The sequence below is a fragment of the Scomber scombrus genome, chromosome 19 (genome assembly GCF_963691925.1).
Source record: "Scomber scombrus chromosome 19, fScoSco1.1, whole genome shotgun sequence".
Lineage (NCBI taxonomy): Eukaryota > Metazoa > Chordata > Actinopteri > Scombriformes > Scombridae > Scomber > Scomber scombrus.
This window is the reverse complement of record NC_084988.1, coordinates 12147693-12175379: the sequence shown is the minus strand read 5'-3', so window position 1 is coordinate 12175379 and position 27687 is coordinate 12147693. Positions and strand designations below refer to the sequence as shown.

General features: G+C 40.0%; 2 protein-coding genes across 4 annotated transcripts; both read left to right on the top strand.

Moving 5' to 3' along the window:
- The first annotated feature begins 3559 nt into the window (after positions 1-3559).
- LOC134000375 (procathepsin L-like) lies at positions 3560-8133 on the top strand. Its single transcript, XM_062439696.1, has 7 exons — positions 3560-3659; positions 3850-3992; positions 5874-6071; positions 6167-6358; positions 6746-6911; positions 7055-7160; positions 8034-8133. Exons 1-7 carry the CDS (start codon positions 3560-3562, stop codon positions 8131-8133), a joined length of 1005 nt encoding a protein of 334 aa, XP_062295680.1.
- A 10438-nt stretch (positions 8134-18571) lies between these two features.
- On the top strand, positions 18572-27123 carry LOC134000864 (procathepsin L-like). 3 transcript variants are annotated; one of them, XR_009927448.1, is made up of 8 exons: positions 18572-18709; positions 22923-23021; positions 23505-23619; positions 23716-23847; positions 24058-24092; positions 24296-24451; positions 24563-24654; positions 24917-27123. XR_009927448.1 is itself a non-coding variant. In XM_062440367.1 (5 exons), exons 2-4 carry the CDS (start codon positions 22928-22930, stop codon positions 23879-23881), a joined length of 375 nt encoding a protein of 124 aa, XP_062296351.1. In that variant the 5' UTR covers positions 18572-18709; positions 22923-22927; the 3' UTR covers positions 23882-24451; positions 24563-24804. The 3 variants fall into 3 exon arrangements, 1 of the variants encoding a protein (XP_062296351.1); XR_009927447.1 differs by having other exon boundaries at positions 24058-24451; XM_062440367.1 differs by lacking the exon at positions 24917-27123 and having other exon boundaries at positions 23716-24451; positions 24563-24804.
- Positions 27124-27687: the final 564 nt, after the last annotated feature.

Sequence of the window (27687 nt, the reverse complement as noted above, 5' to 3'; positions counted from 1 at the left end):
AATAACTGTGTTTGCCTCGGTTATGTAACCATTAGACCAAATGAGTACTGTAAGTGAAATCTTTGAAATGTGCATGTGGCTTCCAGGCAGCTTGGGAGCACATTTTGGAAACTATTTAGGTGTAAAACTTATCCTTGAACTTTGACAAAAAGCAGTTTTGGAAAAGCGCTTGTTGATTCCCCCATGTACTGTACTATGCCCAGAGAGACATTGATAGAAGGATGTGAGCATTGTCAGTACCTGATATTACCCATACTCAGTGCATGTGGTATCGATGGACTGAGTCACAATTCACCTTTAAATTTGACTTTCCTAATCATATGAATGTTGAAATCATAAACTGTGTATTATCTTTACAAAGGAATATTTTGTGGAGAACGAAGACTATTTCTCAAAAAACATTGTTTTCAGCTCAACATCTAAACAGACTCAAATATTGTGTTCTTTTAATTGAATGATGTTTCATTTCAGTTCTTTATTTCTCTGTCATTCATAGATATTTAGAATTTGGTCTTTCTAAATGATTATGGGATGTTTCTTGTGTCATTTCCATCTTTTGTGTCCAAGATATTTGTGGTGTTAATACATATATTCATGGTCAATTTTCACATTTGGATGGAGAGAGATAAGTACGTCCAGAAAAAAATTGTGTTGGCTTGAAGAAACTTCAAAATCTCAGTATTGGGCTTTATAGAGAATACAGACTTGATGAAACTTTTGTTTACCACTTTTTTTCTCATTTTACACACTGGCATACAGGGTGTGTTGATATTTTAGTAGCTCTATGAATCCTAAATACAGTAGCAGAACCAAATGTGGTCAAGGTTACACTATACAACTGGCCTTATTTAAAAGGCCTTCCGTTTGAATTCCTGCTCCAGTCACACTTTGTCACCTGTAAAGTGGGAACGAGTGGTGAATGCCAGCAGTGTCACCCGAGAAGAAGCCAGCCATCCCAGCTATGCACCAAATGTTACTATGTTATTGATCCGATAATCAGATTATGCGCTATGGTATGCCAGTCTGGGCCACTGTCACAATTTAGTGGATGCTATGTGTGACCCCCACTAGAGAGCAGCCAACTATGTGATTGGCTCTAAGCTGAGGAAACATGTAGAGTAATGAAATTAGAGGAGTTTACCATGGATAGCATTCCTCACAGTTCCCAGTAACAACTGGGTCTGAGGATTTCCTTTCCTTTTCACACTGGATCCTCCAGGATGTACACCACTGTATGTGTATGAACTCACAGCTATTGTCACATTATATTAATTATCTGTTAATAAACCCAAAATAACATTGATAATAGCCACGTTTAGCACCATATATTGCCCCCCCCCCCCCTCCCCCCCAAAAAAAGAAAGAAGAAACCCAAAACAAATATTTGACATGTTAAATAAATTTGTATAAGGGGCACCAAAACAAGTAATGCAGATTTATTGGATGAGAGGCGTACAATGAAATAAGTGTGGGAATCTTGCTTACCAATGATCTTTATGGGCAAACCCTGTGGAAATGCTGCCCTCTCCTGCTGTGTTCATAACAATGCAGTGGTAACAAAATAACCCAAAACAAACCAAAACTAAAACTTTTTTTTGTTTTGTTTATCATCATTATCATTATTATATGATGAATAGATACTTTCCCCATATTCTTCTGAGTTTATTCATAGGTGGGAGTGGCAGAAGGTTCTCATTTTTGCAGATTCACTATAGTGACTGCCCGGTAGCTTCTGGGTAGTAAAGGGGCAAAATTGGAGGCTCAACATATTGCACAATATTTGTCAGAGTGAAACTGAGATGTTTGATCAGAGGACCATTATGGACAGCAGGTGGAGCCAGACTCCACAATAATTAAAACTGTCTCAGATAATACAGACACGCTATGATAGAGGATGTCATCAGAAGCATTGGAGGGGGGAAATCTTGAAATAAAGTTCCGATGTTGGATTCAAAACACTGACCTTGCCATTATAAGGTATGTGCCCTAACTACTCGACTGCGTTGCAGGGCATTATTTCAGCAGTTAATTAACAAAACAGTGAGGCTGCTTTAACAATAACAAAAAGGCTGTGAGTGAAAGGCGAACAAAATACACATATTTAGTTGAATTCCGAGCTTTGATTTTCAGAAAGTTAACGTCCTGAACATCTTGTGAACCGCCTTAAGTCAGCTACCTGGCATGTGAGCATCAATTACAAGCTATGGCCAGCAGTGCTTGTGTGTGTCGTGTATATGTGTGTGTGTCGTGTATATGTATGTGTATGTGTTGTGACCACATCATCTTCATGTGACACTGAGAAGGCGTGCTAGCTGACAGCCCAACAATGTCCAGAGCCTTCAGCATCTTAGGAAAAATCTCATCCACATCCAGTGCCTTGCCACTGAGGAGCTTTTTGACTACCTCAGAGACTTCTGCCATGGAAGTGAGGCTTCCCCCCATTTCCAACTCTGTCTCCTTCATAGAGGGCATGCTGGTTGGGTTTAAGAGATCCTCAAAGTGTTCCCTCCACCACACCATGCACCAACCCCCCAGTTTTATTTCTGCAGGTTTTGAGCCCAGAGGGCTTCACACTGTGTCCGACCGGACTCCTTGGGTCAAAGCCTGTTCACAAGAAGCTTGCCATCGAGCTCCTACCTGAAATTCCGCTTAATTGAGGTCTATGAATTGTTCTTGGTCTGCTCCTTTACTTGGGACCAATTTACCTTGGAACACCCTGCCAGGGTCTATTGCCCCCGACAACACAGCTCCCAGGGTCACAGGGACAATCAAACCCTTTCACTACAATAAGATGACAATTATTGGAGAGGCATGCTTTCTGTGTTCACAAATTTTCAATTGCAGGACACACCTATTTAAGTTTAAAAACAGTATAAAATATCACAAAGACAGATTCAGCTGTGTCCATGTAACTTACTAATACAGACTCACTTAGTTTTAGGGTGAAACTTTATCTTGATAGAAAAAAATAAGCAAAAGGCAAACATAGACCTCTTGGTCAACTATTCTACATTTTTTATTCTGTTTTGTATTCAGCAATAAACGATTAAGTAACTGATCGTGTCCTCATTACATGGACAGAGCAATTCATGATCCTGATGTTTCCTGTTTTGCTGAGGTTGAAAAATATGTTTCCAAAAAATGGCATCATATGAACATCATAATGCACAAGTTATTAGTGTAGTATCCTATATAAGAAGACCTATCTGACACTACCCTGCATTACCTACAGGTGGTTTAACCTCAATCTCCACCGCGCACACCAACATAGACACAGATAGCAAAAACAGCTTAGACAGATGCGCCAACTTGCCCAGACACACACTTCCCTTATTGCAGGTGTACTATTACAAAAAATAAACAGAGGCATAAAGAGAAGAAAGAGTTTCAGGGAAGAAAAAGACATGAAAAACAGATGGTAGAGTACATGTGACATCAAACATCACCACAGAAAATGAATGTTAAAGTAAGCTGAAGTGAAAGACTTCACTCTCAACCTGTACGTTTAGTGCAAGTCACACAGGATCTCTGTGCTCTTTGTGCTTGTGTGTCATTCAGGATGAAGCTCCTACTGGTTGCTGCTGCTGTACTGACTGTGGCCAGCTGTGCCAGCGTTTCTTTGGAGGACCTGGAGTTCCACACCTGGAAATTAAAGTTTGGTGAGACACTAAAGACTCTTATCAGACTATTTTCCTTTACTGAGGTCTGTTGTCAAATACAGTAGGTCTTCGTTGGTTTTCAGTTGATACAGCCTGTAAAGCCACAATTTGGAGAGTACTGTGTCCTTATTTACATATAATCACTTCTAAATGCATAAAGTAAAGAGATTTGTGTTTCTCTGATTGGCAGAAAAGTCCTTTAACTCTCCTTCAGAGGAAGCTTACCGCAGGAAAATCTGGCTTAATAACCGCAGACTGGTGCTGATGCACAACATCATGGCAGATCAGGGCATGAAGTCCTACCACCTTGGCATGACCTACTTTGCTGACATGGTATGAGGAGAGAAACAGAAATGTGCCTGACACTGTTTATTAAATGCATGTCCTAAATGTGTATGACAGAAGGTATTCAATTAAAATGATAGAATTCCAGTTAGAGAATATTTCCTCAAGTAAAGGTCAGTGCCATACATATTGAACTAGCATAGTTGTTTCAACAATCAAATAAAAAGAGTATGATTCAATCATATTTCAACAATATTTATTCTCTATCTTCACATTTACCTGGAGGGATTATGAATAATAATTATTCTCTTAAATAAAATAAATGTTATTTTCTCATTCAAGTATATGTAACAGCTTGAGTTTCCAAGTTTTCCTTCCTTCTCTTTTTGTCATTTCAAAACAGTCTCAACAAATTGTAATGTTTCTGAATGAACTGGGTGAGTGGCTGTCCAAGGCTGAAGCTGTCAAAATGTTTTCCTTAAGCTTACAGTCAGCTTGTCAACAAAGTCAGCCAAAGAAGATACATCTCTCTTACCCTTGCACAGATGGGAAGTGTTCACTGTCTCTGTGCAGGTCTTCCTTGAAGACCTCAAGCTTCCTCTGGAAGGCGCCAACAGCTGTCATCAGGTCACAAATTGAATTGTCTTTGCTCTGTATTTATAAATTCAGTTCATTCAGGTGTGAAGTGATATCAACCAAAAGAGCCGCAACATCCATCTTCTTCTCATCTAATAAAAAGATAGACAATGTTGCCATTTGGCTCTTCTGCTGTGCCAAGAAAACTGTCCTTCAGATGGATCAGAAGTGCTTCAACATTCTGCCTTCGCTGAGCCATTTTACATTGTTGTGCAATAGAAGGTCATTGGCATTTGCATCAATTTCTTTGAGAAATTCTCTGAGCATGTGATGCTGATGGGAAGAGGATGCCTTGAGAAAGTTAATCATTGTCATCATTGTGTTCATCACCTAAGCATTCTCATTTGACTGGGTGGAGAACGGGACCGATTGACAAACTATGCAGTTATTAGAGATGAGTTAAGATTGTTCTCTTTCATTCTTGCCACAGTTCGTTTCTCTCTCCCTACTATGGCGGGGGCTCCATCTATGGTTATTGAAACCACTTGTTTCAACTATATTGCCATCTTTGTTAACATCTCCTTTATGACCAGGTATAGGTCCTCTCCTCTTGTAGTGGTTGGGCAAGGCATGAATTTGTTTACTGTGCCCTCAGTTCAGATCTTAGAGGGCATGTTTGCTGAAAAGATTTGTGCTTCATCTCATAGTGCTTCACCTGTGGGAAGAATGAACATGTAAGACTCCACTCTTGATTAAAAGTTCCTTTTTAGAGCATGCCACTTTCTCTGAATCACTTATTTCTCTGACTGTCTCTCTTGTCTCAACCCTTCCCTATGTGTGATAAGAATGGTCTATCTGCAGTCTTGCAGACCTACACAACACATTTTATTACATGACATGCCCACTTTACTACATGACACACAGTCCTGATGCTGTCATTGCAATGGCGTGTTACATGACGCCCCTGACCCATAACCCTAACCATCCCACTCCTCATGCCTAAACCTAACCAAGTGGGCGTGCCAAGTAGTAAAGTGGGTGTTTCACATAGATATACAGTTGGTCTGTGCGTTTCCTGGTCCCGTAAACCAGTGCAATAAAGGCAAGAAAACTGTGCTAGTTAAAATAGAAACACTCCATCATAATTTAATAATTCTTTATAATTAATTGGCTATATGTCCAGGTCTGGATAGGACAGTGTCGGGGTCCAGACTCAGACTACAGTCTGCCTATTAGTGATGTCGGGTGTATCTGCTTTAAAACCGAAGAATAGCAAATGTGTCATTTGGTTTCAATTAGATTGTAAGACAAAATCAAAGACATTTTGGATGAAAAAGTGTTTCTCCCCACCAGGAAAATGAAGAGTACAAACACTTGATTTCCCAGGGCTGTCTGGACTTCTTCAATGCCTCTCTGCCTCGCAGAGGCTCTGCCTTCCTCAGGCTGCAGCAGGGAGCTGATCTGCCCAACTCTGTTGACTGGAGGGACAAGGGATATGTCACTCACGTCATGGATCAGAAGAAGTGTGGCTCCTGCTGGGCCTTCAGTGCAGTACGTACACCCTTACTCAGTGTCCTCTGCTGTTGTAATGCAAGAAACTTTACACGGATGTTTTCTGTTTACAAATTCACTTATCCATCTTCCAGACTGGCTCAGTGGAGGGTCAGCACTTCAGGAAGACAGGGAAGCTGGTGCCTCTCAGCAAGCAACAGCTGGTTGACTGCTCTGGTGAATATGGCAACAAGGGCTGTAATGGTGGCCGGATGGATAATTCTTTCAGGTACATCATAGACAACGGAGGAATAGAAAAAGAAGATTCCTACCCTTATGAGGCCAAGGTAAACAGAAAGGATTTTGTTCATTTTATCTGAATGTAAGTTCAGATGTTATGTTATGTTAAAACAGCCATTTTTCCATTATTGTGATAAAAAGCAGAGACAATGTGAAGGTACACTGAAAGAAAGGACTGATCTATCTTATTGTGCAAATTTAAATTCTTCAGATGGTTTTCAAGATGTGTGAAAATAATGGTCCTTCATGTGAGTGATGTACAACACCGACATCTTGTGGATACTCATACAACATACATACATACATACATACAAAGCATTCAATAACCATTTAATGGACAGAAAAATCTAAAGTTCAATCTTTTGAGAATGTAATAGGTTGGAAATATTGTCTGTGGACATATGTGTCCTTGGTAAATATTCTCTCTCAAATAGGATGGGCCGTGCTGTTACAACCCTGCCAAGATAGGTGCCACGTGCACAGGTTACGTTAAAGTGAAAAAGGGTGATGAAGATGCCCTGAAGGAGGCTGTGGCCAGTGTTGGACCTGTGTCAGTTGGCATTGATGCTTCTCATATATCCTTCCAGCTCTATAAATCAGGTGAACAGTTTAATTTCCCCTTTTTTGAAAATATTCTTATCAAATACAAAAATAAATATGGAAGAATGTTTATTTTTTCTTTTCTTTTCTTTAAAAAAAATGAAAACCTAACTAATGGTCTAATATCTGTGTGGGTTTTGTAGGGGTGTATGATGAGCCAGACTGCAGCAGCTTATGGTTGCACCATGCTGTGCTGGCTGTAGGTTACAGCACTGAAAACAGACATGACTACTGGCTGGTTAAGAACAGGTAAGGTTGCTAATATTTTAAATTGTAGGTTGCCCTCTTGCTAACTGAGAGGAAGAGGTGTCACATGAGAAACCCTGAAATAGGTTTCTGTTCTCACCGAAAGCTTTAGCAGTATCTTATTTATACCTGCCAAAATGAAGTGAAACTCAGTTGGGATGCTGACAGCTTCTTAAATTGAACATGAATGGAAATAAATGTGTGTGCTATTACTTTACTTCTCAATCAATCAATCAATCAGACTTTATTATTATTATTATTGTTCAAAACAATAAATGACTATCAGTACAGAGTACTCCCCTCACTGAGTGTTATTTTGAGTCAACAACATGTTTTGCCTGCAGCTTCCTCGGGTTCGCACAGCAAAATTACACAAGCACACACAGGTGCGATAAGTAAATTCCGGTCACATGACCAACCAACACAATCAAAGTGAATGAAGTCACAAAGGACAGCACCAATAATCTACTACTTGAGAAGTGAGCTTGTCTTGCCTGTTTGATTGCCTTGCTGTAAATAGGTGTTCACAGAAAGTTTGGTAATTGACTAATTAAATTGTTTATTCTTAAAATGTATTCTTTCTGCATCTTTTTTACATTGCTTAATTTGTTTCTCCAGAAGGTGTTAGGTTAGTGGTAATCTTTTTCAGTCTAAGTGGGGCTACTGTATCAAGGGTTGACCTTAGTTTACCTTAGAAGACTGAGTAACATCTTGAATAAAATTCATACAGTTAAGCAAATTTAAAAATTCTGAAGCAAAAGAGTCTCACTCTATTAGTGTAAACATCATTAAGTCTATAATATGAACTAGTATTATGATCATGATCCTGTTTCACATATAGCAGTTAAATATTATTGGTAATTTGTGTTTCTCTAGCTGGGGTCTACACTGGGGAGAAAAGGGATACATCAAGATGTCCAGGAACAAACACAACCAGTGTGGCATTGCTACTGACGCCTTCTATCCCCTGGTCTGAACAAGTACGAAGAATCTGTTACCATGGAAATCCTAATTCAACAAGTACAAATGTTGGTCTGTACAGTTTTACCCTTACGTACCATTGCCTGGCTGTTGCTCATATTTACTGGATGTGCAGTTCCATCTTCTCTTCTCTTCATCTTGGGTGACACATTATTTACTTGAATTTCACAAGAATTATGGAAGAAAAAAGTCCTATGTTGTTCCTTAGAAATTGGCAGGTACGGTGCACATTTAATAGAATAAGTGTATAGATAAGGTTTGGCCATTTTTGATTATACTGATTAACTTTACTTGTCAAGGTTAAAGTTGTTGCTCTAACATTGTCTCCATGTGTACCAACTGTGGTTACAAATGTGCTAAATGTGTTAAATTCTTATTTCTTTCCAGAGTAATTTGTAATGCTTACAGGTTTTGCATGTAATCCAACAACACAGAAGTACTTAACTAATTATTCCTACATCTCCATAGAACTGTTGGCAGTGGAAGGATGCTTCACTCATCTGTAATCCATAATGTCTGCTATGAATAAATGAACAATGCTTGAAATTATTTTTTTCATTTGTCATGGGCTATTCATCTTAACTGTATTTAGTTTTACTGCATACAATGAAGCTGAAATGAGTTCAGTACACCAATCTGACTTTGCTTAGTCAGAGAATAAGGTATCAGATAATGTTGCATTCTTGATCTAACTTTAGATGTTTTATAATTTGCTGGGAAAAAAGGAAAAAAACACTAACTTTGCTGATAAAAGTCCTCGGTGAGAAGAACATCCATTTTAATTATACACAATTGTTGCAATGGTATAATCATTCTAAATGTCATATTAAGTCTGATTGTGATAATATTTAGAGGGAGGTGGAGAAACACTAAGACAGAAAGAGGGTGGGGGAGAGGGGTGGCATATTAGGGATTTAATCAGTTTGTGTGACAAAATGTGACCTTGACATCTTACTTTCTTTATTCCCTCAGATGACACAGCAACAGAAAAAACTGTAGTGTGAAACAAATAGGTATGGCCTAAATAATTGAAAGAGATTTAAATAATCAGGCAAGTCTTGCTATAGCAGACCTACAAAAACCATCTCTTTTGGCGCAGCAGTTTGAGAGTATTCAGCCAATTAGGAATGAATGATTGTTACCTAGTGACGTTATCATCATCATCATCCCTTTTATTTTTGGGAGTATGAAGGAGGACATTAGAAAGTGGAAAAGCAAATGATGAAAAAGCTCCCAGACAGAGACAAAAGGAGACAGAAGGAGGGCGCATAAGAGGTGAGGCATATTAAATGTGTTTGCTAAATCTAAACAGCAGAAGCCAATGTGGTTCCATAAAAGGCCATCACTGGCAATCGATTAAAATCTATTTTACCCTTCCCAAGGAAACCAATTAGGCCATTTAATTTGGCTTTTTTTACTTATAGGATGTCTAATTTGCATCCTGCAGAGTGAAAACACTGGGAGGCGTTGCTGGAACAAACACAGCTATTGATCTGATTGAGGCTACGAGATCCAGAGAAAAGTGAGAAAAAACAGGAAGCATTACATGATGATACATTCATGAATATGGGTTTTGTTAAAAAAAACAAAAAACAAATTAAAATTTTGTTTTTGGCAAGTTAAACTTTTAGCAGAATCTACTCCTTAAATTCTGTTTTCCAGTGACTGACTCAACATATATAGCAGTTGAGCATCATTTTTGACTGTATTTTTGTGTTAAAAGAAATACTTGAATTGTGTCACTAGATGGTAGCAATTTACTTCTGATGATCATCTCAGCAGTTTGGGGTGCAGTGGTCAGATTTAACTAATCTAAAGCACTGGTTCAAAGTCAAATGTATCTATTTGACTCATATGGCCACATAACCTTGGAATGAATCCATTTTTAGATATGTAATACACACTCAGTACTAACAAACATCCATATATTCATGCAAATAAACTGAGACCGCATCTCTATAAGCCAGTGAACCCATTGTACTGTAAAAAATGAACACACCATACGCTGAATGACTGCTATATCAACAATGTCACCACACAATTTCGGTAGATTGGCTGTTGAGTTAGTATGGAGGAAAGTGTCAGTCAGCTGTGTCACTAGCAAACAGTCTCGCCTATGGTGATACAGACAGGACCATGTTTCAGCACTGGTGTGTTATCCATTTACCATCATGCCTTTCTATGTGTGTACATGTGTGTGTTTGTTGGGGGGGAAAGGGATGTCAACTAGTTTATCATGGTATTGGGGAACATGTGTGATTGTGACAGACAGGAGTTCTGGATGACCACACACAGTGCTGATGCATAGACACACACACTGGCCAAATACACATAGAAATAGAGACAGCACAACAATTGCAGAACCTCATGAAAAATGCCTTAAATTGTTTAATTCATATTTTATATTATAACATAAAACCACAAAGGAGACCAATAATCCGTACTTCTATCTGCTCTTTTTAATATTTACTTTGTGATCTTTATCCCTTTTTCTGATCCTCCGCACTAATATCTTTAACCTCCTTCAGCCAGCTGCATTTCTTGGAGAGGGCTCCTGGCTGCGGTCTGAGAGAGACGAATGAAGCAAACCGTTTGAGAAAAACAGCTCTGGAGAGGCCAATTACACCCAGACAAAGCACTTTGCATGTTATTGTGTTAGGGATTCATGCTTGATTGACTGAATGGGTTCTAATGAGGCTGGGGAACAATGTGCAGGAAAGGAAGAAACACTCCTTCATTTCCCCTGATGGACTGATTCACTCATGCACCAAAAGTACACAAACACATGCAGGTACAAACACACTCACTGGTGTACACTATACAGTGCTAAGGTGTGCAGCATGCATACAGTACAGAAAGTAAATCAACACTAATGCAAACAACAGCCCTTTTCTCAGATTAGAGCTACATAAAATGTGTACTGTGTGTGTCAGTGAGTGTGTGCAGTGGGTGGCAGATGAAGAGGAGATATAATAGTGGAAAGGTAACTTGCTGTATTGCCTTTGCAGATGCTCCTATGTGAGAGCTTCACTCCCACTGGCATCCCTTTATAGTATCACTTCACTAGGTAGAGTTGGATATAGCAACAGATGGATTGGTGAAGTCTACAGCAGTGATAAAAAATGTCAGCCGTTATTCTTGTAAGGCCTTTATAACAGATGTTAGTTTCATTCCTATGATGTGTTGTTCGCTGGGCTTCGACTCCAGCAAGTTTCACATCTTAGAAGTTTTTTTCTGTTCTCCCTGCCTGCGCAGAACGAAAGTTAAAACAGATATTACTAGCCACAGGCTAATGAAAATAATAAATGCCAGCCATGATGTTCGCAAGATCCCTGTCAACAAAATACAAATTGAAAATGAAATTAGCTGGCAACCCAGGTCCAGTCTATGCATTTTAAAAGGCAGGTATGATGCTGCATGTCTATAAGTCAACAAGTGCACAAATTAAATTCAAATTCCTAAATTGTGAAAATATGCTTCTATATGATGTAGTTTTTAAATGTTTACATCACGAATCATTTGTAAACAAGCCAGACATTCAACTATTATAATTTTTCATCTATATCATACAAACTTCATTTGAATTGCTCCAGCCCCCTCACTGGGGTACTTGAGGATACTTACTGTGGCCTTCTCCTTCTTTAGCCTCTTCTTTTTTCTCCTGCTTTTTCAACTCCTCCTCCACTTGCTCATCTTACCTTTCCTCTGACTCCATCTCATTCATCATTTCTTGTTGCTTCTCCTTTCCCTCTCAGCTTTCTCCTCTACCTCGCTCGTCTCGCCTGTTGCATTGAGGTCAGGGTGAGGGGTCAATTGCCTGGGCGCACCACAGAGCCTGTTCTTGAAGGAGCTTCGTCTTATCTCTGTGTTTTATATCACCTGACAACTCTTTCCCACAGGAGATGGCCTCACTTTTACTTGCAGTAACCTGCTACATGCACATATATTGGTGTGTGTGACTTTTCCTTCATTCGTGTGTTTACATGTGCGTATGTGTGGGTGGATGCTACTGTGTGTCCTCCAGTCCTTTCCCTGCCACTTTTGCTCAGTCTTGTTTATTTGCCCTGTTATCTTTCCTCTTCCCTTTCTGACCCTTTTCTCTCTCTGCCTTCCCTCCTCCATTGATAGCCAGAGCTAATAAGGCAATTAAAGCCTAATTAAAGGAATCTTCATAGAGAAGGAAGATCTAAGGCAACTTCATGAGGATGGGGGGCAGTGTGTTTACTTGCGTGTCTTGCAAGCTATCTCTTATTCTCTCCTGACTAACACAACAAAGTAAAAATAAAATAAAATACTGATATAATGAAAGGTCCAAGGAACTATAAATACAATCCCATCATGATTTTACAATAGTCTTTAGATTTATTTATGTATTTTTTAATTGTATCATGGAACAGATAACAAAAGGTTTATTCAACCAGCGTCAGCCCACTCATTGTTGTCAAATTGGCAGCACAGATCAAAGGGTCCTGTGCAGCATGTCAGCCAGGTTACCTCTGCTTGGCACTCTGAATCAAAGTCACAGATTAAGGGCGCACTCACACTAGGGCCAGTTGTTCCGTACCGTGCTGAAGCACGGATGCCCCCCCTCCCCTGTCCCACGCTGGCCTGCACTCACATTATCCCAACCGTACCGTACTCAAGCACGGTTACCTCCCACACATTGTGCAAAAACATATAGACAGTTGACTCTCATAAAACATGCACAGGTGTGTGTTCGTGTGCTGTGCGCCGGTAAAACACAACACAGCCGATCAATTAACAAAACGCACTATGATTAAAAAGTGCAAACTTGTTCTTCTGAGTCATGCCTGTGTAGTATGCAGTACTAGATACTTGTGTAAAAAAAGACGTCCTGATTCAACTCTTTACGCCAGTAAAAGACTTTGTTTAATGACTTAGAAGTCGCCAAATGACTTACTTTAACGAATTTCGTTAGTTTATATAATGCAGATTTGTAAAATATTACTTTTATGAAGGTCACAGTCACAGACAATAAACTTACCATTTCATAATTGTGGTAGCAGCCGTGCAGCAGATGTAATGAAGTCCACGCAGCACGCTGGATGCAAACTAATATTAAGCCTATAGCCTTTTCATTATAATGTCGATGGACATAAATTGTGTTCTTTTGCCTTAATAATGATACAATAATACACAAAAAATGGTTGGATTGGGAATCCATATATGTCCTGGCATTTAAAATGTCTTATTTTCGGGAAAAATATTAATCCCTAGTGCGCATGCGTGACCAAGTGTACCGTGCCTAAGCACACCTCTTCCAAGCGTACCGTACCAGGGAAGTGTACCGTACTCAAGCACGGTACACTTGCACTCACACTAGCCAAATAATCCGGATTTTAGGGGGCAAACGTGCTTGGGCACGGTACGATTGCCTAGTGTGAGTACGCCCTAAGGAGGAGTGGATGGGGGGATTCAAGGCAATGTGATAGACAATCATCCTCTCTTAGGGTTGTGAGCTGCTTGTAATAAAGCTCCACAATGGATCTATGTTGTTTTCCCACATACACCCAAAACTCTGTCTTGACATCCTGATGCATATGATCACTGTGTGCACTTGTAGTCTGAAATAAAATCTTTACCCCTGATTTAGAAGGCAATTACAATGCATTAGCCTTGTGGTAATTACTAGAAACTCAATTAGAAGAAACCGATGAAGACCAAGACCAAACTGGAGGGCTGAGCTACAACGTTAGTAAATGGATTTGGAGTTAATTTAGTGAGTCAGAGGGTGAAACAGCCATCAGTGATGTTTTAAGCTGCAGCAAGCAACCTGAGCGCTCAAAGCTCTGTACCATGGGCTGATCTCCTCTGTAGTTTGCTCTCAATTGGCATTCAGCTTCACTTTGGTATGAGTGTTAGAATTAAATTGCTGTGGGAATTTGTTTTTTCTACATGTGTGTTTCAGCACATGTGTATGCACCCTTTTATGTTTGTGCATGTGACAATCCTCCATTTTATTGGTATATTATGTCTAAGTGATGTTTACACAAGTGTAGATGTTATTGTCTATGCCCAAGGACCTGTTCATAGCATTGCAGTGTTTCATTCATGAATCTTTGTATGTTCTCTAACACGCCTTGGATCATTTCATGACCTTAAAACAGGAGTGCAGGACTTTTGTCTTCCCCTTCTGGCAGTGAGAGTAAGGGGTGCTCAGTTGTGGCTGTCTGACACAGGCATGCAGCACACTCTCATTCACAAGTACACAGAGCGGGCTGGTAAAAAAAATTTTTGACAGTCCCCCAATATGCCGGATGGCTAGTGCAACGCTGGCTGTAACCTATACTGTTGTGGCATGGATACGTTGTTTTGAGCATTATGCAACCCCCACGAAATGACTTATTTACTATCAGAATTTGATCCACTCAAACTAATAACATTTGGTAATTCTAGAAGAGCCACATGATCAATGGACTGCATGGGAATGTCGCACATGGGATTCAAAAACTCAGTATACTTTGAAATAGAGAAATGTATCTAGTGATGATAGTTTTAATTACCACAGACACCTATACATATTGGGACAGTAGCTGGAAAGTTGTATAACACATTGGACTCTGCTATCTAAATCCATGGAGAGTGGTGGAGTGAGTGGTGGAGTGAACTCTGTACCTTGTAGAAAAGTGTGGTTGGTAAAGGCTATATGTATGTGTGGTTGTGAATGCTCCTATTTGTGCCAGCATGTGAGTTGGCATGTGTGTGTTCATGTAGGTGCTACTGCAGGATCTTGGCTTTTTTCTCGGAGTAAATGTGTGTGTGTGTGTGTGTTTGTGTGTCTGTTTTGCGCTGGTGAGTGGGTGTGCATTGTAAGAGCACTGCCTCCCTCCTCTGGGGAGCTAGTCTCTCCACCTGACTGTCCCCGACATTAACACTTCAAAACAAAGGGAGAGAGGGAGAAAGACAATTTCACAGAATTGTGATTTTATACAAAACTATTGACTGATTTAAGTGAAGTCTCTGGAATCACCTCTAACCAATGATATATTTCTTTACAGTATGTGGATTGTTTACCTAAAGACATTGTTGAGGCCCAGGGATCATCCGATATGGTCCATAATGCAAATAAGTTGAATTAATCAGAACTAAATCAAGACTTAAGGCATCAAGTACCACAGTATTATTTAATTTTCAGTGGTGGAGGAAGTGCTCAGATCCTTTACTGACGTTAAAGTAGTCACCCGATTTCACTGATGGAGCCCAGTAGGCGCCAAAGGACTGTTATCTGGGATGTGCTGTCATGTGAATGTCAAGTTTTATTGTGCATAGATGACTGTCATTCTTTTTATTCGCAGTGGAAAATGCAATATTTTAAAAAGTTTCTGATGCATTTAAAAATAAAAAATAAAAGCATTTTGATAACAGTGGAGCAGATGACATGCTGCCTGAAAGTAACCCATTTTCCTCACTGTCTTAAGGTTTTCTTTAACTCTTACCCCTCTTACGTCACCCATTGGTTTGTGGACTGCTGCTTGGAAGCGAATAGTTTCGGATCTGAGCAACGCCATCTTGAAAATTTCAGATGCATGCCGGGTAAAAAAAAAAACACGGATTCTACTTATATGGGCATCAGGAGGAGCATGAGGCGCCCTCCTGAACCTGTGAACCAATCAACCTGTCAAACACAACGTAGCCACGCCCTAATGCATACCCTGCTTTATCGTCAAATATAAAATCAGGGAGGCCAACATTTCACAAATGAACATCATACTGCATTGAAGAAGGCTTTAAACTAGCGATTGAGACCATAAACACATTTCGAAAACGTTTACTCAGGTTAGAAATCAAGTGAGAAGTTGGTGAATTCTCCATTGACTTGTATATAGACGGAAGTCCTTTTGACACCAAAACGGTCGCCCCCTGGTGGCCTTTTGATAGAATGCAGTTTTAAGTTACTTCCACGTTGGCATCATTTCAGAGGACCGGAACTCCCCGCCTGATATATACGTATATATGTGTATATTTAACAGCTGAGTAAACATACTGGTGTCACCTCTCACTTTATCACCCCCACGTCACGTCCGGTATTTGGTACTTACCCTTTCCGGTTTGTGAAATATTCTAAATTTGTTTCAGGACTTGTTTAAGTGTTTCGGCAGTTGTAAATTTGTCTCGACGCTTGTAGAAGTGTTTCGTGTCTTGTTAATTTGTTTTCTAAAATGTAAATTTGTTTCGGGACTGGTAAAAGTGTTTTGCTAATGTAATTTTGTTTCAGGATATGTAAAAATGTTTTCCAAAATGTAAATTTCACTTTTTGTAATTTTGTTTTGTGGACTTCCCGGCCACTGTACTACTACAAGCAACAACGTGTAGCTGCAGAGGAGGACAAACAACTGCTGCAGCCTGTTGCACCAGCTGTGAGTAAGTTCAATGTTGTGATATGCATTACTAAACTAAAAGCGGTTGCCCCATGGAGATAAGTTGAACAGCAGTTTTTGTGCCACACAGCATTATTTTTTCATTAATTGCATGCCATGTCACAACACAGTAATCCAGTGAAGACCTAATGTATTGATATGATTTTTCATTATCAAGCTAACTTACTACAATGGGCTACAATGCCAAGTTGCTCATTGAAGCTTAAACATAGCTGATGCCTTATGTTCTAGGAAGGAACAGGTTTTCAGATAGCTAGCGACTGGCTTGACTATCAGTCTCATACACTTCAATCTGTAACATTATCCAGCTATCACATCATAGCATCATTAGGTAGCAATAGTTTGGTTGCTACTTAGCTAGCTACTACAGATGAAACGTTTAATGTTACAAAAAAATGCCATCTTCATATTAACATAAGAAGGTATACCTCTATATTGGGCTTTTCCCTCTCCTCTGCTCTCCATTTTCTACGTTGCACACTTGAGTATTTGGACCTTTTCAATTTACAATAACAATGTAATGGTTTGCAAAACAAACAAACAAACAAACAATAAGAACAACAAAAAAACCTTATTTTGCAATTATTGTCATCAGTATCATTGTTTCCCCATAAATAACTCTTTTTAAATAGAGTTTTAAATAGAAAGTGAAGCTAGGTTTCTCAACAGTCCACTTTGACCAGTTATGATACAAATCATCATGGTTATATCATAGGCTACAAGAAACAAATTCACTTTTAAAACTATTTGTCTGTTTATTTCACTTGATCCTAACAAGGGGCCTAATCTAAAAAATAAATTAAGAATAATTCTCATTTCTTGTATGTCATGTTCTGTGTCCAAGAAGATTGTCATGTCAATAAATATTTTTATAGTAAATTTTCACATCGAAGAGAGAAACCCTAGTTTGTATGCACAGATGGCTATTGCCACATTATATTAATTAGATGTCAATAAACCCAACATAACATTAATAATAACCATGTGTACCTCCATATATGGTCATTTTATACGAAGAAAATACCTAAAAATCAAAATGAATTAGATTTTACTAATTAAATAATTTTGTTTAAAAGGCACCAAAACAAGTGCTGCAGATTTAGTGTATGAGAGGCCTAAATTGAATGTATCAACCAATGAAAACGAAGAACTTTATAGGTAAAGTCTATGGAAATGCTGCCCTCTCCTGCTGTGTTCATAACAGTGCAATGGCAGCAAAAAAAACCCAAACAACAAAATGCTTTTGTTGTCACAGTCTCTTCTCTATGATCTTGAAAGTGACTCTGAATCTTTTGACCATGTGCTCTTTTTGCCATCCTGATGGCCTTGTTCAGATTGGCTCTTGCAGACTTGAGGGCAGTTTCATCACCAGATTTAAAAGCAGAATTTCTAGCTTTCAGCAGGGCTCGAACCTCGGTGGTCATCCATGGTTTCTGATTTGCCCGTACTGTGATGGTTTTGGTGACGCTGACATCCTCCATACATTTTTGAATGTAGCCTGAAACAGAATCAGCGTACTCACCAACGTCTGTGATCTCATCTTTGGTGGCAGCCTCTCTGAAAACAGGCCAGTCAGTACAGTCAAAGCAGTCCTGTAATGCTGACATGGCTCCTTTTGGCTAGACCCTCATCTGTTTCAAAGAGGGCTTTGTTCTGGTCAGCAGTGGTCTGTATGCTGGTGTTAACATTACAGTGATGTGGTCAGATGAGCCAAGGTGGGAACGGCGTACTGCTTTGAATGCATCTTTGATGTTAGTGCTGGGCCCAAAAGCACATGGCTTTTCTTTGTCTGCTGAAAGACAAGCTGCGGCCTAGCAGGGAAGATCAAGGCCTGATTTGAGTGACCTGTAACCCCACCTCCTCCTTTAATAAAAGAATAAGCCAAAAGGGCAAGCAGCGACCCTTCCCCCCAGCCCAGGTGGCCTTGGGTAAAATCAAGCTGAACTCAAAATCCCATAATCCCCCCGGCTCTGCCGCTGACGTCACCTGTGTTTACAAAAAGCCGCTGCACAGAGAAACTTTGCCGTTCATAGTTCATCCTGCTGAAGAGACTTCTCTTCACCACAGTGGAGGACTGAAAGAAGGTGCTAACACGTGTGTTTACCCTTCCCCCACCTCCGGAGCATCTCTACCTCGCTGGATGAGAGGAGATTTCATCTGTTTGACCGAAAGGTAACAGTAAAAGGATCCTGAAGCACCGCTTGCTTTCAACTAGCACTGTATCATTGCCTGCAAAATTCCCACGAAAAGCCCGTGGATGTTTCATTCCCACGAGAGATCCAGACCTGCCAACCCCCGAACCCAGGGACGATCCACCAAAGACCACACCGGCCAGGCCCATCCAACAGTCCAGTCCACCGCCAATGTACACACCACCACTGAAATACCTAGCATTAGATTGCAGAAGCAAGCATAATACTTTCACTCAAGTGTTATTATCAGAACAGCTTTGCGGTCATTACAATGACAATACGGATGAACTGTACACAGTTACTTCTTTCAACTGTTTTTGCTATCTACTTGTTGCTTCACATGGGCTGTGTGTAAGCAATGTTGAAATGTAGCCCGATGCTTTGCTGTCCTTAGTTACAGGGAGAGGATTTTTTTTTTTTTCTTGCTTTGATGACAACATCCATTCTAAGAATATGAGAAAACTGGTCATTATGTGTTGGCCAGTGATTTTATCTTTTCTGCTCATCACTATTTGACCAGTAAAAAGACATTAACATCTTGTATTTTAAAACAAAAATCAAGTAACCACTCGTTTTTTTGGGTGGATTCAATTAAATCACTCTTCTTGGTTTTTTACTCTGGTAGATTTTATTGCACTTACAGTAACGTAGGCTAAGGATGTAGTTATCACCTCCAGTGGTTCACTGTGTGAGCAGCACACACTGATGCTCAGCCCCACCAGGTGATCCATACAGCTGCTTAATACAGAGATCATCATCATAGCCATAAAGAAGATCTCTCATTAAGACATTGCTTTCTTATATTGAACCAACCAAAACCAGCAAAATGTCGCTGATGTGTACTTTTAAACAGCGCAGGTGTTTAAGGCTGAGCTGCAGGGTTGAGTGGAGGTGTGTGGGGAAGCTAACAGCTAACACAACAGCGTCCTACAGCCGCTACCTCTGTAGCCGCTTACTGACGGAGCAACTCTGTCCTCCATTCAGTGTCCGGACCTTTTATACAGAACAGCGAGGCAGAATAGTCTGCCGTGAACAGACTCTCAGAGCAGAGCAGCGCGATGACCGCAAATAGCAGCAGAGGCTAACGTTAGCTGTTCCTCTCCTCCATGCAGCAGACACAGCTGTGATAAATTAACTCAGTAATTTAGATGCAGTTATGGTCTGCTTGCTTCCAATATCATTGTAACAATTTATTGATATTTGGAAATTTGACCCACGGGCTGCCCATGCCTGCTCTGTGTGTTTGTTGTGATAATAATGTCGAGTATCACATGTATATTATTATTATACCTTCGGAAATCCGAAGAATACGGGGAAACGTGACATTGCAACACACATCGAATAGATGAACCTTGTAACCTTGACGAGTGGTTAATATTGGGCTAACTCAATGTCTTAATTTTACCTTTTCACTGTTATCAGCTGAACGGGCGAAAGGGGACCGGCTATCTGACTGGCTTGCTTGCAGCACTGAACTGAACTGAGGCGCGAAGCTGGGCGGGGTGGTTGGGTGAAAATTAAGCGCTCCGATTGGCCGAAAGCACTCCGCTTTCGCGCAGATCTTCAGTGACAACCTGGTGACAAATTGACTGAAACTGGCGAAATGCGAGATCAAACAATATGTGTACTTTAGAACATGGAATCGTACAAGCGTACTAGGAGGTCAAAATGCGTGACCACTAAGCAAAATGCGTACATGTTGGCAGGTCTGGAGATCGTTGATTCTGCCGCCCAGAGAGAGCTGAAATCAACGGTGTTAGCCCGACAGACTGGGACGCTTGAGGAGCGTTGGATTTCCCCCTAATGGATTAAACAGACCGCTCGCCCGTGTATCTACATCGATAGACCAACGGACAGTAAGGGGTTGTAGTCTGGGCAGAGTTATTAGTGTGTGTATAATACTAGCTTAGTATTATTTTGTATTGCTGCTGCTTAAGCTTGTGTTTTGACTCTGAGTCTTTGTTTACAGTCGTTGTCATAGTATTATGCTGAACTGTTTCTGCTAGCCCGCCAGGGCTTGTGTTACTGTGCTTTGCAGAGGAATAAGTCGCCCTGTCGTGTGGAAAGACCGGATAAACCCGCCACAGGCCCCACCGTGGCTCGCGAATATCTGTGGGCAGACCAACGACTGTATTTCCTTTACAATCACGCCTCTACTTGTGTTAGCAAGTTAGCTTGCTTGTGGGTTAACGCCATCTTGAGCGAGAGAAACAACAGCTTGCTAAGCTTGCCACTTACTCTCTCCCTTGATCGCCATCTTCTTTCTTTCTCCTTCTCTTACTAACCACGCACACATACACACGCACACATATTCACATCCCACACCACTCAGGTGTTAGTGAGGCAGCATAGGATACAAGCTAAGCTACATCCTAGCCTCATTCATTCGCCACGTATGTTGCTGCTGAGCCGGTGTGTTTTGGAGCTTTGACCACAAGTCGGCGCCCTTGCGTCGCACTTGTTTTAGATTAAGTCACCTTGACTTGAGTCTATAGCTATCCTACAGCACAAGTTAGACCGTACATAGCTAACCTTATTCAATATATTTATATACTTCTTTGCTTTTGATGCAGATGATACAGCTTCCTGACTCCGACACTGAAGTGATTGAATATTTGAAGGCTGGGTCAGAGATGGAGATCCTGAACCGTTTCCCCACAATAAAGACTATATACATGAAATTCAACACAGCAACACCATCTATTGCACCCGTGCAGAGGCTCTTCAGCCTTGGCAGTCTTGTTATAACTCCACAGAGAAACAGGCTGTCTGAGAGACGATTTGACAGACCTGTCCTCATGACAATGCTGTCAATCACTACTGTACTGATAAACATGACAAATAAGCTTGTCCATTAAATGCAGTTCATATGCCATTTAAATGTGTTTTCCTTTTAAGTCATGCAATGTTGTTAGGAAGTCTACCTCTTAATTTATTTATGGATTATTTTGAGGCACTTAATATTTGTAATACATGGTGCTATGAAGGCAAATATTTTATTTTGTTAGTTGGTATAGCATTTTGAGGCAGTTAATATTTGCACATGACATTAGAAAGGCCAGTTTCTTTATAGTTTTATATATTTCGACAAAGTTTTATTTTGAGGCATTTATAGCCTACTGTCAGTGCTACCTTAATGGTTTGAAAGACCAAGGGCCCAGTATTATTGAACATGCAATTGAGCATTGTTCTCACCATGACACATTTGTGAGGTGTTTTTTGGACTGGGTTTCACCAACTTTGCTGTCAGCTTTGTGGTATTACTTCATTAAATATCATAAAAAAAAAATCTTGTTTATGTCCTCCTTATTAGGATAGAGATTCGCTCTTATGTGGGCATATGCAATTACACAATATCTCCGGCGTTTTTACAGAGTAACTCAAAAGTAATGTAACTAGTAGTGCAATTACTTTCCACAGGGACAAATTAAGTAAAGTAATGCATTTTTTTTAAAGAAGTGACTAGTAATGTGTAATATATTACTTTTTTTGAGTAAACACTGGTTATTGATGTAAACACACACACCCCCTCCACCAGTTTTGCCACTGAGAGCTGCGGTCGTCTGCCCGGAAAGTAGTTAGCCCCTCTATGCTAATGACATCCTCCGTGGGCGAGTCATTCAGCCAGGTCTCAGTGAAAATCAGGGCAGAGCAGTCTCTCGCCTCCCGTTTTGTTGTTAAATCAAACCTGAGGTAGTCCAGTTTATTTTCCAGCGAGCGGACGTTTGCCAGCAGTATTGATGATAGCAGTGTTCTGCAAAGGTTAGCCTTTAGTTTAGCGCTAGCTACGCCGCAGGTACCCGCTTCTGTTTACGCCCACACCTCCTCCGAAAGCAAGTAGCGCTGTGTACATGTTGTGCAGGTCTCTCCCTCTAAACGTAGCAAGCCACGGTTTAGTAAAAAGTCCATGGTATTTGGGTCAAGAGTTTGTTTCCCACTGACCTTATGTAGTAGCAGCAGCAGCAGCAGCATACGTTGACTGCTGTAAATCAGTCTCTCCACATAACTCCGGACATTAAAAAATTCAATTTCTGTGTTTCTATCAAGACTTAATGCAGCCACTGCCAACTCGGGCACCTATTGAAAAAAGATTCCACACATGAAAGTAAGCTGAACTGGAAGACTCCAGTCTCAACCTGTGTGTTTCCTGCAAGTCACACAGGATCTGTGTGCTCTTTGTGCTTGTGTGTCAGTCAAGATGAAGTTGCTGGTTGCTGCTGCTGTACTGACTGTGGCCAGCTATAGTGTCTCTCTTGAGGACCTGGAATTCCACACCTGGAAGCTCAGGTTTGGTAAGACACTAAAAACTCTTTTCAGACTAATTTCCCTTATTGAGGTCTGTTGTCAAATACAGCAGGTCTCGGTTGATTTTCTGTGAGGCCTGCCTGTTATGCTTCAATTTGGAGAGTAATGTGTGCTTATTTACACACAGTCACATATAAATGTATGAAGTAAAGGGATTTTTATCTGACTAAATGTTATACTGTATATTAGCTAATAAGGGGAAATCTCAACAGGAACATTATTTCAATGATTAATTATCACTGATGATTTTAATTTTTAAAAATCATATTGTGCTCTTGGTGACCTACTTTGCCAACATAGTATGAAGAGAAAAACTGAAATATTCCTGACACTGTTTATTAAATTCATGTCCTAAATGTGTATCAGCTTAAAATAGAAGTTTGTGTTTGTCATTTGTTTGCAATCAGCTTGTGAGGCTAAGGATAATTAAGTTTTGGATGAGAGCCCTAACAAGTGTTCCTCCTCACCAGGAAAACGAAGATTACAAACTGATTTCCAAGTGCTGCCTGAGGGAGCTGATCTGCCCGTCACTCACGTCAATAATCAGAATATGAGGCAGTGTTTTCCTGCTAAGCCTTCAGTGCAGTATGTGCAACCTTACTCATTTTATTCTCCTGTAGTAATGAAATACATTTTTAACAAATGTTTTTCTGTTTACAAATTCACATATCCCTCTTCCAGACTGGCGGAGGAGTTCTGGAGGGTCAGAACTTCAGGAAGACTGGTGTCTCTCAGTGAGCACCAGTTACTTGACTGCTCCTCAGCTTATGGCAACAAGGACTCTTGTGGAGGCTGGGTGGACAATTTCTTCAGGTACATCAAAGACAATGTAGACACAGACTCCTAACCTTATAAGGCCACGGTAAACATAAATTATTTTGTTGATTGTTATATAGATGTGAGACATAATCTTAAAATAGCCATTTGCCAGTATCGTGATAAAAATCAGCATTTAGAAACAATGTGAAGGTACACTGAAAGAAAGGACTGATCTTTCTTACTGAGCAACTTTAAATCTTTCAGATAGTGTTCAGTGTGGGAAAATGATGGTCCTTCATGTGAGTGATGTACAACACTGACATCTTGTGGATATGTGAAGACATGATGCAGTCTGATGCGGTCCTTCAATACAAAGCATACAATAAACATTTCATGGACAGAAATCTCTACATTTTGAGAATGTAAAATGCAGAAAATATTCTCTATGACAGTTAATCACTGTTTTATTATGTGTCTTTGGTAAATATTCTCTATCATATAGGATGGGCCTATATGACCCTTTCAAGATAGTTGCCACATGCACATGCTGCATTACTGTGAAAAAGGGTGATGAAGAAGCCTCTAAGCATGCTGTGGCCAACACTGGACCTGTATCAGTTGCCCTTGATGCTGGAATTCTTCCAACTCTGTGAATCAGGTGAACCGTTTTATTTAGCCTTTTATTGAAAATATTCTTATCAAATGCAAAAAAAAATGGGTAAGAGTGTTTTAACCTCACCTCTTGTCTAATCTGTTTGTATGTTTCTAGAAGTGTATGATGAACCAAACTGCAGCAGTTCCCTAGCAGCAGGTTAAAGCACTAAAAACAGACATGACCACTGGCCACTTTGTCAAGAACAGGTAAGGCTGCTCATATTTTAAATTGTGATTTTCCCTCTTGCAAACTGAGAGCAAGAGGTGTCACATGGGAAACCGTGATATAAGTTTCTGTTTTCACAGAAAGCTTTAGCAGTATCTTATTTATAGCTGCCGAAATGAAGTGAAACTCACTACTTTACTTCTATCGCCATGCACGTCATTATGTCTCTAAGTAGTATTGTGATCATGATCCTTTTTTACATATAGCAGCTAAATATTGTTGGTAATGTGTGTCTCTATCAAGAGTGAAAAGGGATACATCAAAATGTCCTGGAAAGAAATTGCTACGGACACCATCAACCCCCTGGTCTAAACAAGTAGGCAAGATGCTCTAAAATACTCATTCCTTTTGTCTGTTATGACCAAGGAAATGCTATTACCTTTACCTACCACTGACTGGTTGTTCATGTTTATTGGATGTGCAGGTCCATGCCTTTTCTCAGGGAGGAGATCAGTGACACATAATTTACTTCAATTTCATAAGAGTTATTGGAAAAAGAACTTCGAAGTTACTTAAAAGTTGGTAGCTATGATGCTCTTTTAATAGAATATGGGTATAGATAAGGTGTGGCCTTTTTTTGATCATACTAATTAACTTAATTCATCAAGGTCAAGTTGTTGTCAACATTGTTTCAATGTGTAACAACTGTGGTTAGTACAAATTTGCAATACCCACCCCAAATATGTGTAAAATAATCCTTTAATGAAATTCCTTTTTCTTCCCACAGTAATTCATAATTCTTACAGGTTTTGCATGTAATCCAACTAAACAGCAGTACTTAACTCATTATTCTTACATCTTCATAGAACTTTAGGCGGTGGAAGGGTGCTTCACTCTTCTGTAATCCATAAAGTCTGCTAAGAATAGATTCACAATGCTTGAAATTATTTTTTTCATATGTCATGGGCTATTCAGCCTAACTGTATTTAATTTTACTGCATGCAATGAAGCTGAAATGAGTTCAGTACACCAATCTGACTTTGCTTATTCAGAGGCCATAGTAACAGATGATATAGGATTCTTTGTGTAACTTTAGATGTTTTATAATTTGCCAGGAAAAAAAACTTTAACTTTGCTGATAAAAGTCATCGGTGAGAAAATGATTGTTCTCGTTTTCCCATGCGCTGGGTGACATCTGTTTTAATCATACACAATAGTTTCCCTGATGTAATTAATGAAATCACATTAAGTGCTTGTAATTTGTCCATTCTAAATGTCACATTAGGTCTGGTTGTGATAATATTTGAGGGGAGGTGGAGAAATACTGAGGCAGAGATACAGAAGGAGGGGTGCATATTAGGGATTTAATCAGCTTGTGTGACAAAATGTGACCTTGACATCTTACTTTTTTTCCCTCAGCTGAAGCAGCAACAGGGAGAACTGTTGTGTGGAAGCAAATAGGCACGGCCTAAGTAATTGAAAGAGAGATTTAAATGATCTTTTGTCAGGCAAGTCTCTTAATAGCAGACCTGTAAAAAATATCTCTGTCAATTTTTCAGCACTGCAGTATGACAGTATTCAGCCAATTAGGAATGAATGATTGTTATCCAGTGACGTTATCATCATAGTCCCTTTTATTTTTGGGAGTATGAAGGAGGACATTAGAAAGTGGATAAGCAAATGATGAAAAAGCTCCCAGACAGAGACAAAGGGAGACAGAAGGAGGGCGCATAAGAGGTGAGGCAAATTAATTGGTTTTGCTAAATCCTCCACAAACAGCAGAAGCCAATGTGGTTCCACAAAAGGCCATTACCGGTAATCAATTTAAATCTGTTTTACCCTTCCCAAGGAAACCAATTAGGCCATTTAATTTGGCTTTTTTGATTCACAGCATGACCACGGCACAGGATAGGACGTCCAATTCACATCCTGCAGAGAGGGACAAGTGAAAACACTGGGAGGCGTTGCTGGGACAAACAGAGCTATTGATCTGATGGAAGCAGACAAAAAAGGACGCATGACATGATGATACATTCATGAATATGGGTTTTGTTAAAAAAACATTAAACCTGATTAATTAATCAAAGTGTTTGGCAAGTTACACTTTTAGCAGAATCTACTCCTTGAATTATGTTTTCCAGTGACTTTGACTCAACATATTTAGCAGTTGAGCATCATTTTTGGCTGTTTTTTTGGGGTTAAAAGAAGTACCTTAATTGTGTCACTAGGTGGCAGCACTTGACTGCTGATGATTATCTCAATGCAATGGCCTGCCTTAAGTGATCTAAAGCGCTGGTTCAAAGTCAAATGTATTCCTTTGATTCTTATGATCATGTGTCCTTGGAATGTAACCACTTTTAGATATGCGTATTGTAACCAATACCAAACATCTAGCCATCCATGCAGACACATCGCAAAATGCCAGTGAACCTATTGCACTGTAACAATGCACACTAAAAATATGCTTAATCAACAATTTCGCCACACAATTTTAGTATATTGGCTGTTGAGTTGGTATGGAATAACGTGTCAATCGGCTGTGTCACTTATCATAGCTAGGAAACAGTCTCTCCTATGGTGATACAGACAGGACCATGTTTCTGCACTGATGTGTTATCCATTTACAATCATGCCTTTCTACATGTGTACATGCATGTGTTTGTTTGGGGGGGAAAGGGATGTCAACCAGTTTATCATGGTAATGGGGAACATGTGTGATTGTGACAGACAGGAGTTCTGGATGACCACACACGGTGCTGATGCATAGACACACAGTGGCCAAATGCACATAGAAATAGAGACAGCACAACAACAGCAGAACCTTCTTAAATTACTTTATACATACTTTATAACTCTAAAAGGAATCTACAGGGGAGACCAATAATTTGTACTTCTATCTTGCTCTTTTTAATATGTACTTCCTGATCTTTATCCCTTTTTCTTTCCCTCCTCATTTAATCTCTCCATCCTCCTTCAGCCAGCTGCATTTCTTGGAGAGGGCTCCTGGCTGCGGTCTGAGAGAGGCGAGTGAAGCAAACCGTATGAGAAAAACAGCTCTGGCAAGGCCAATTACA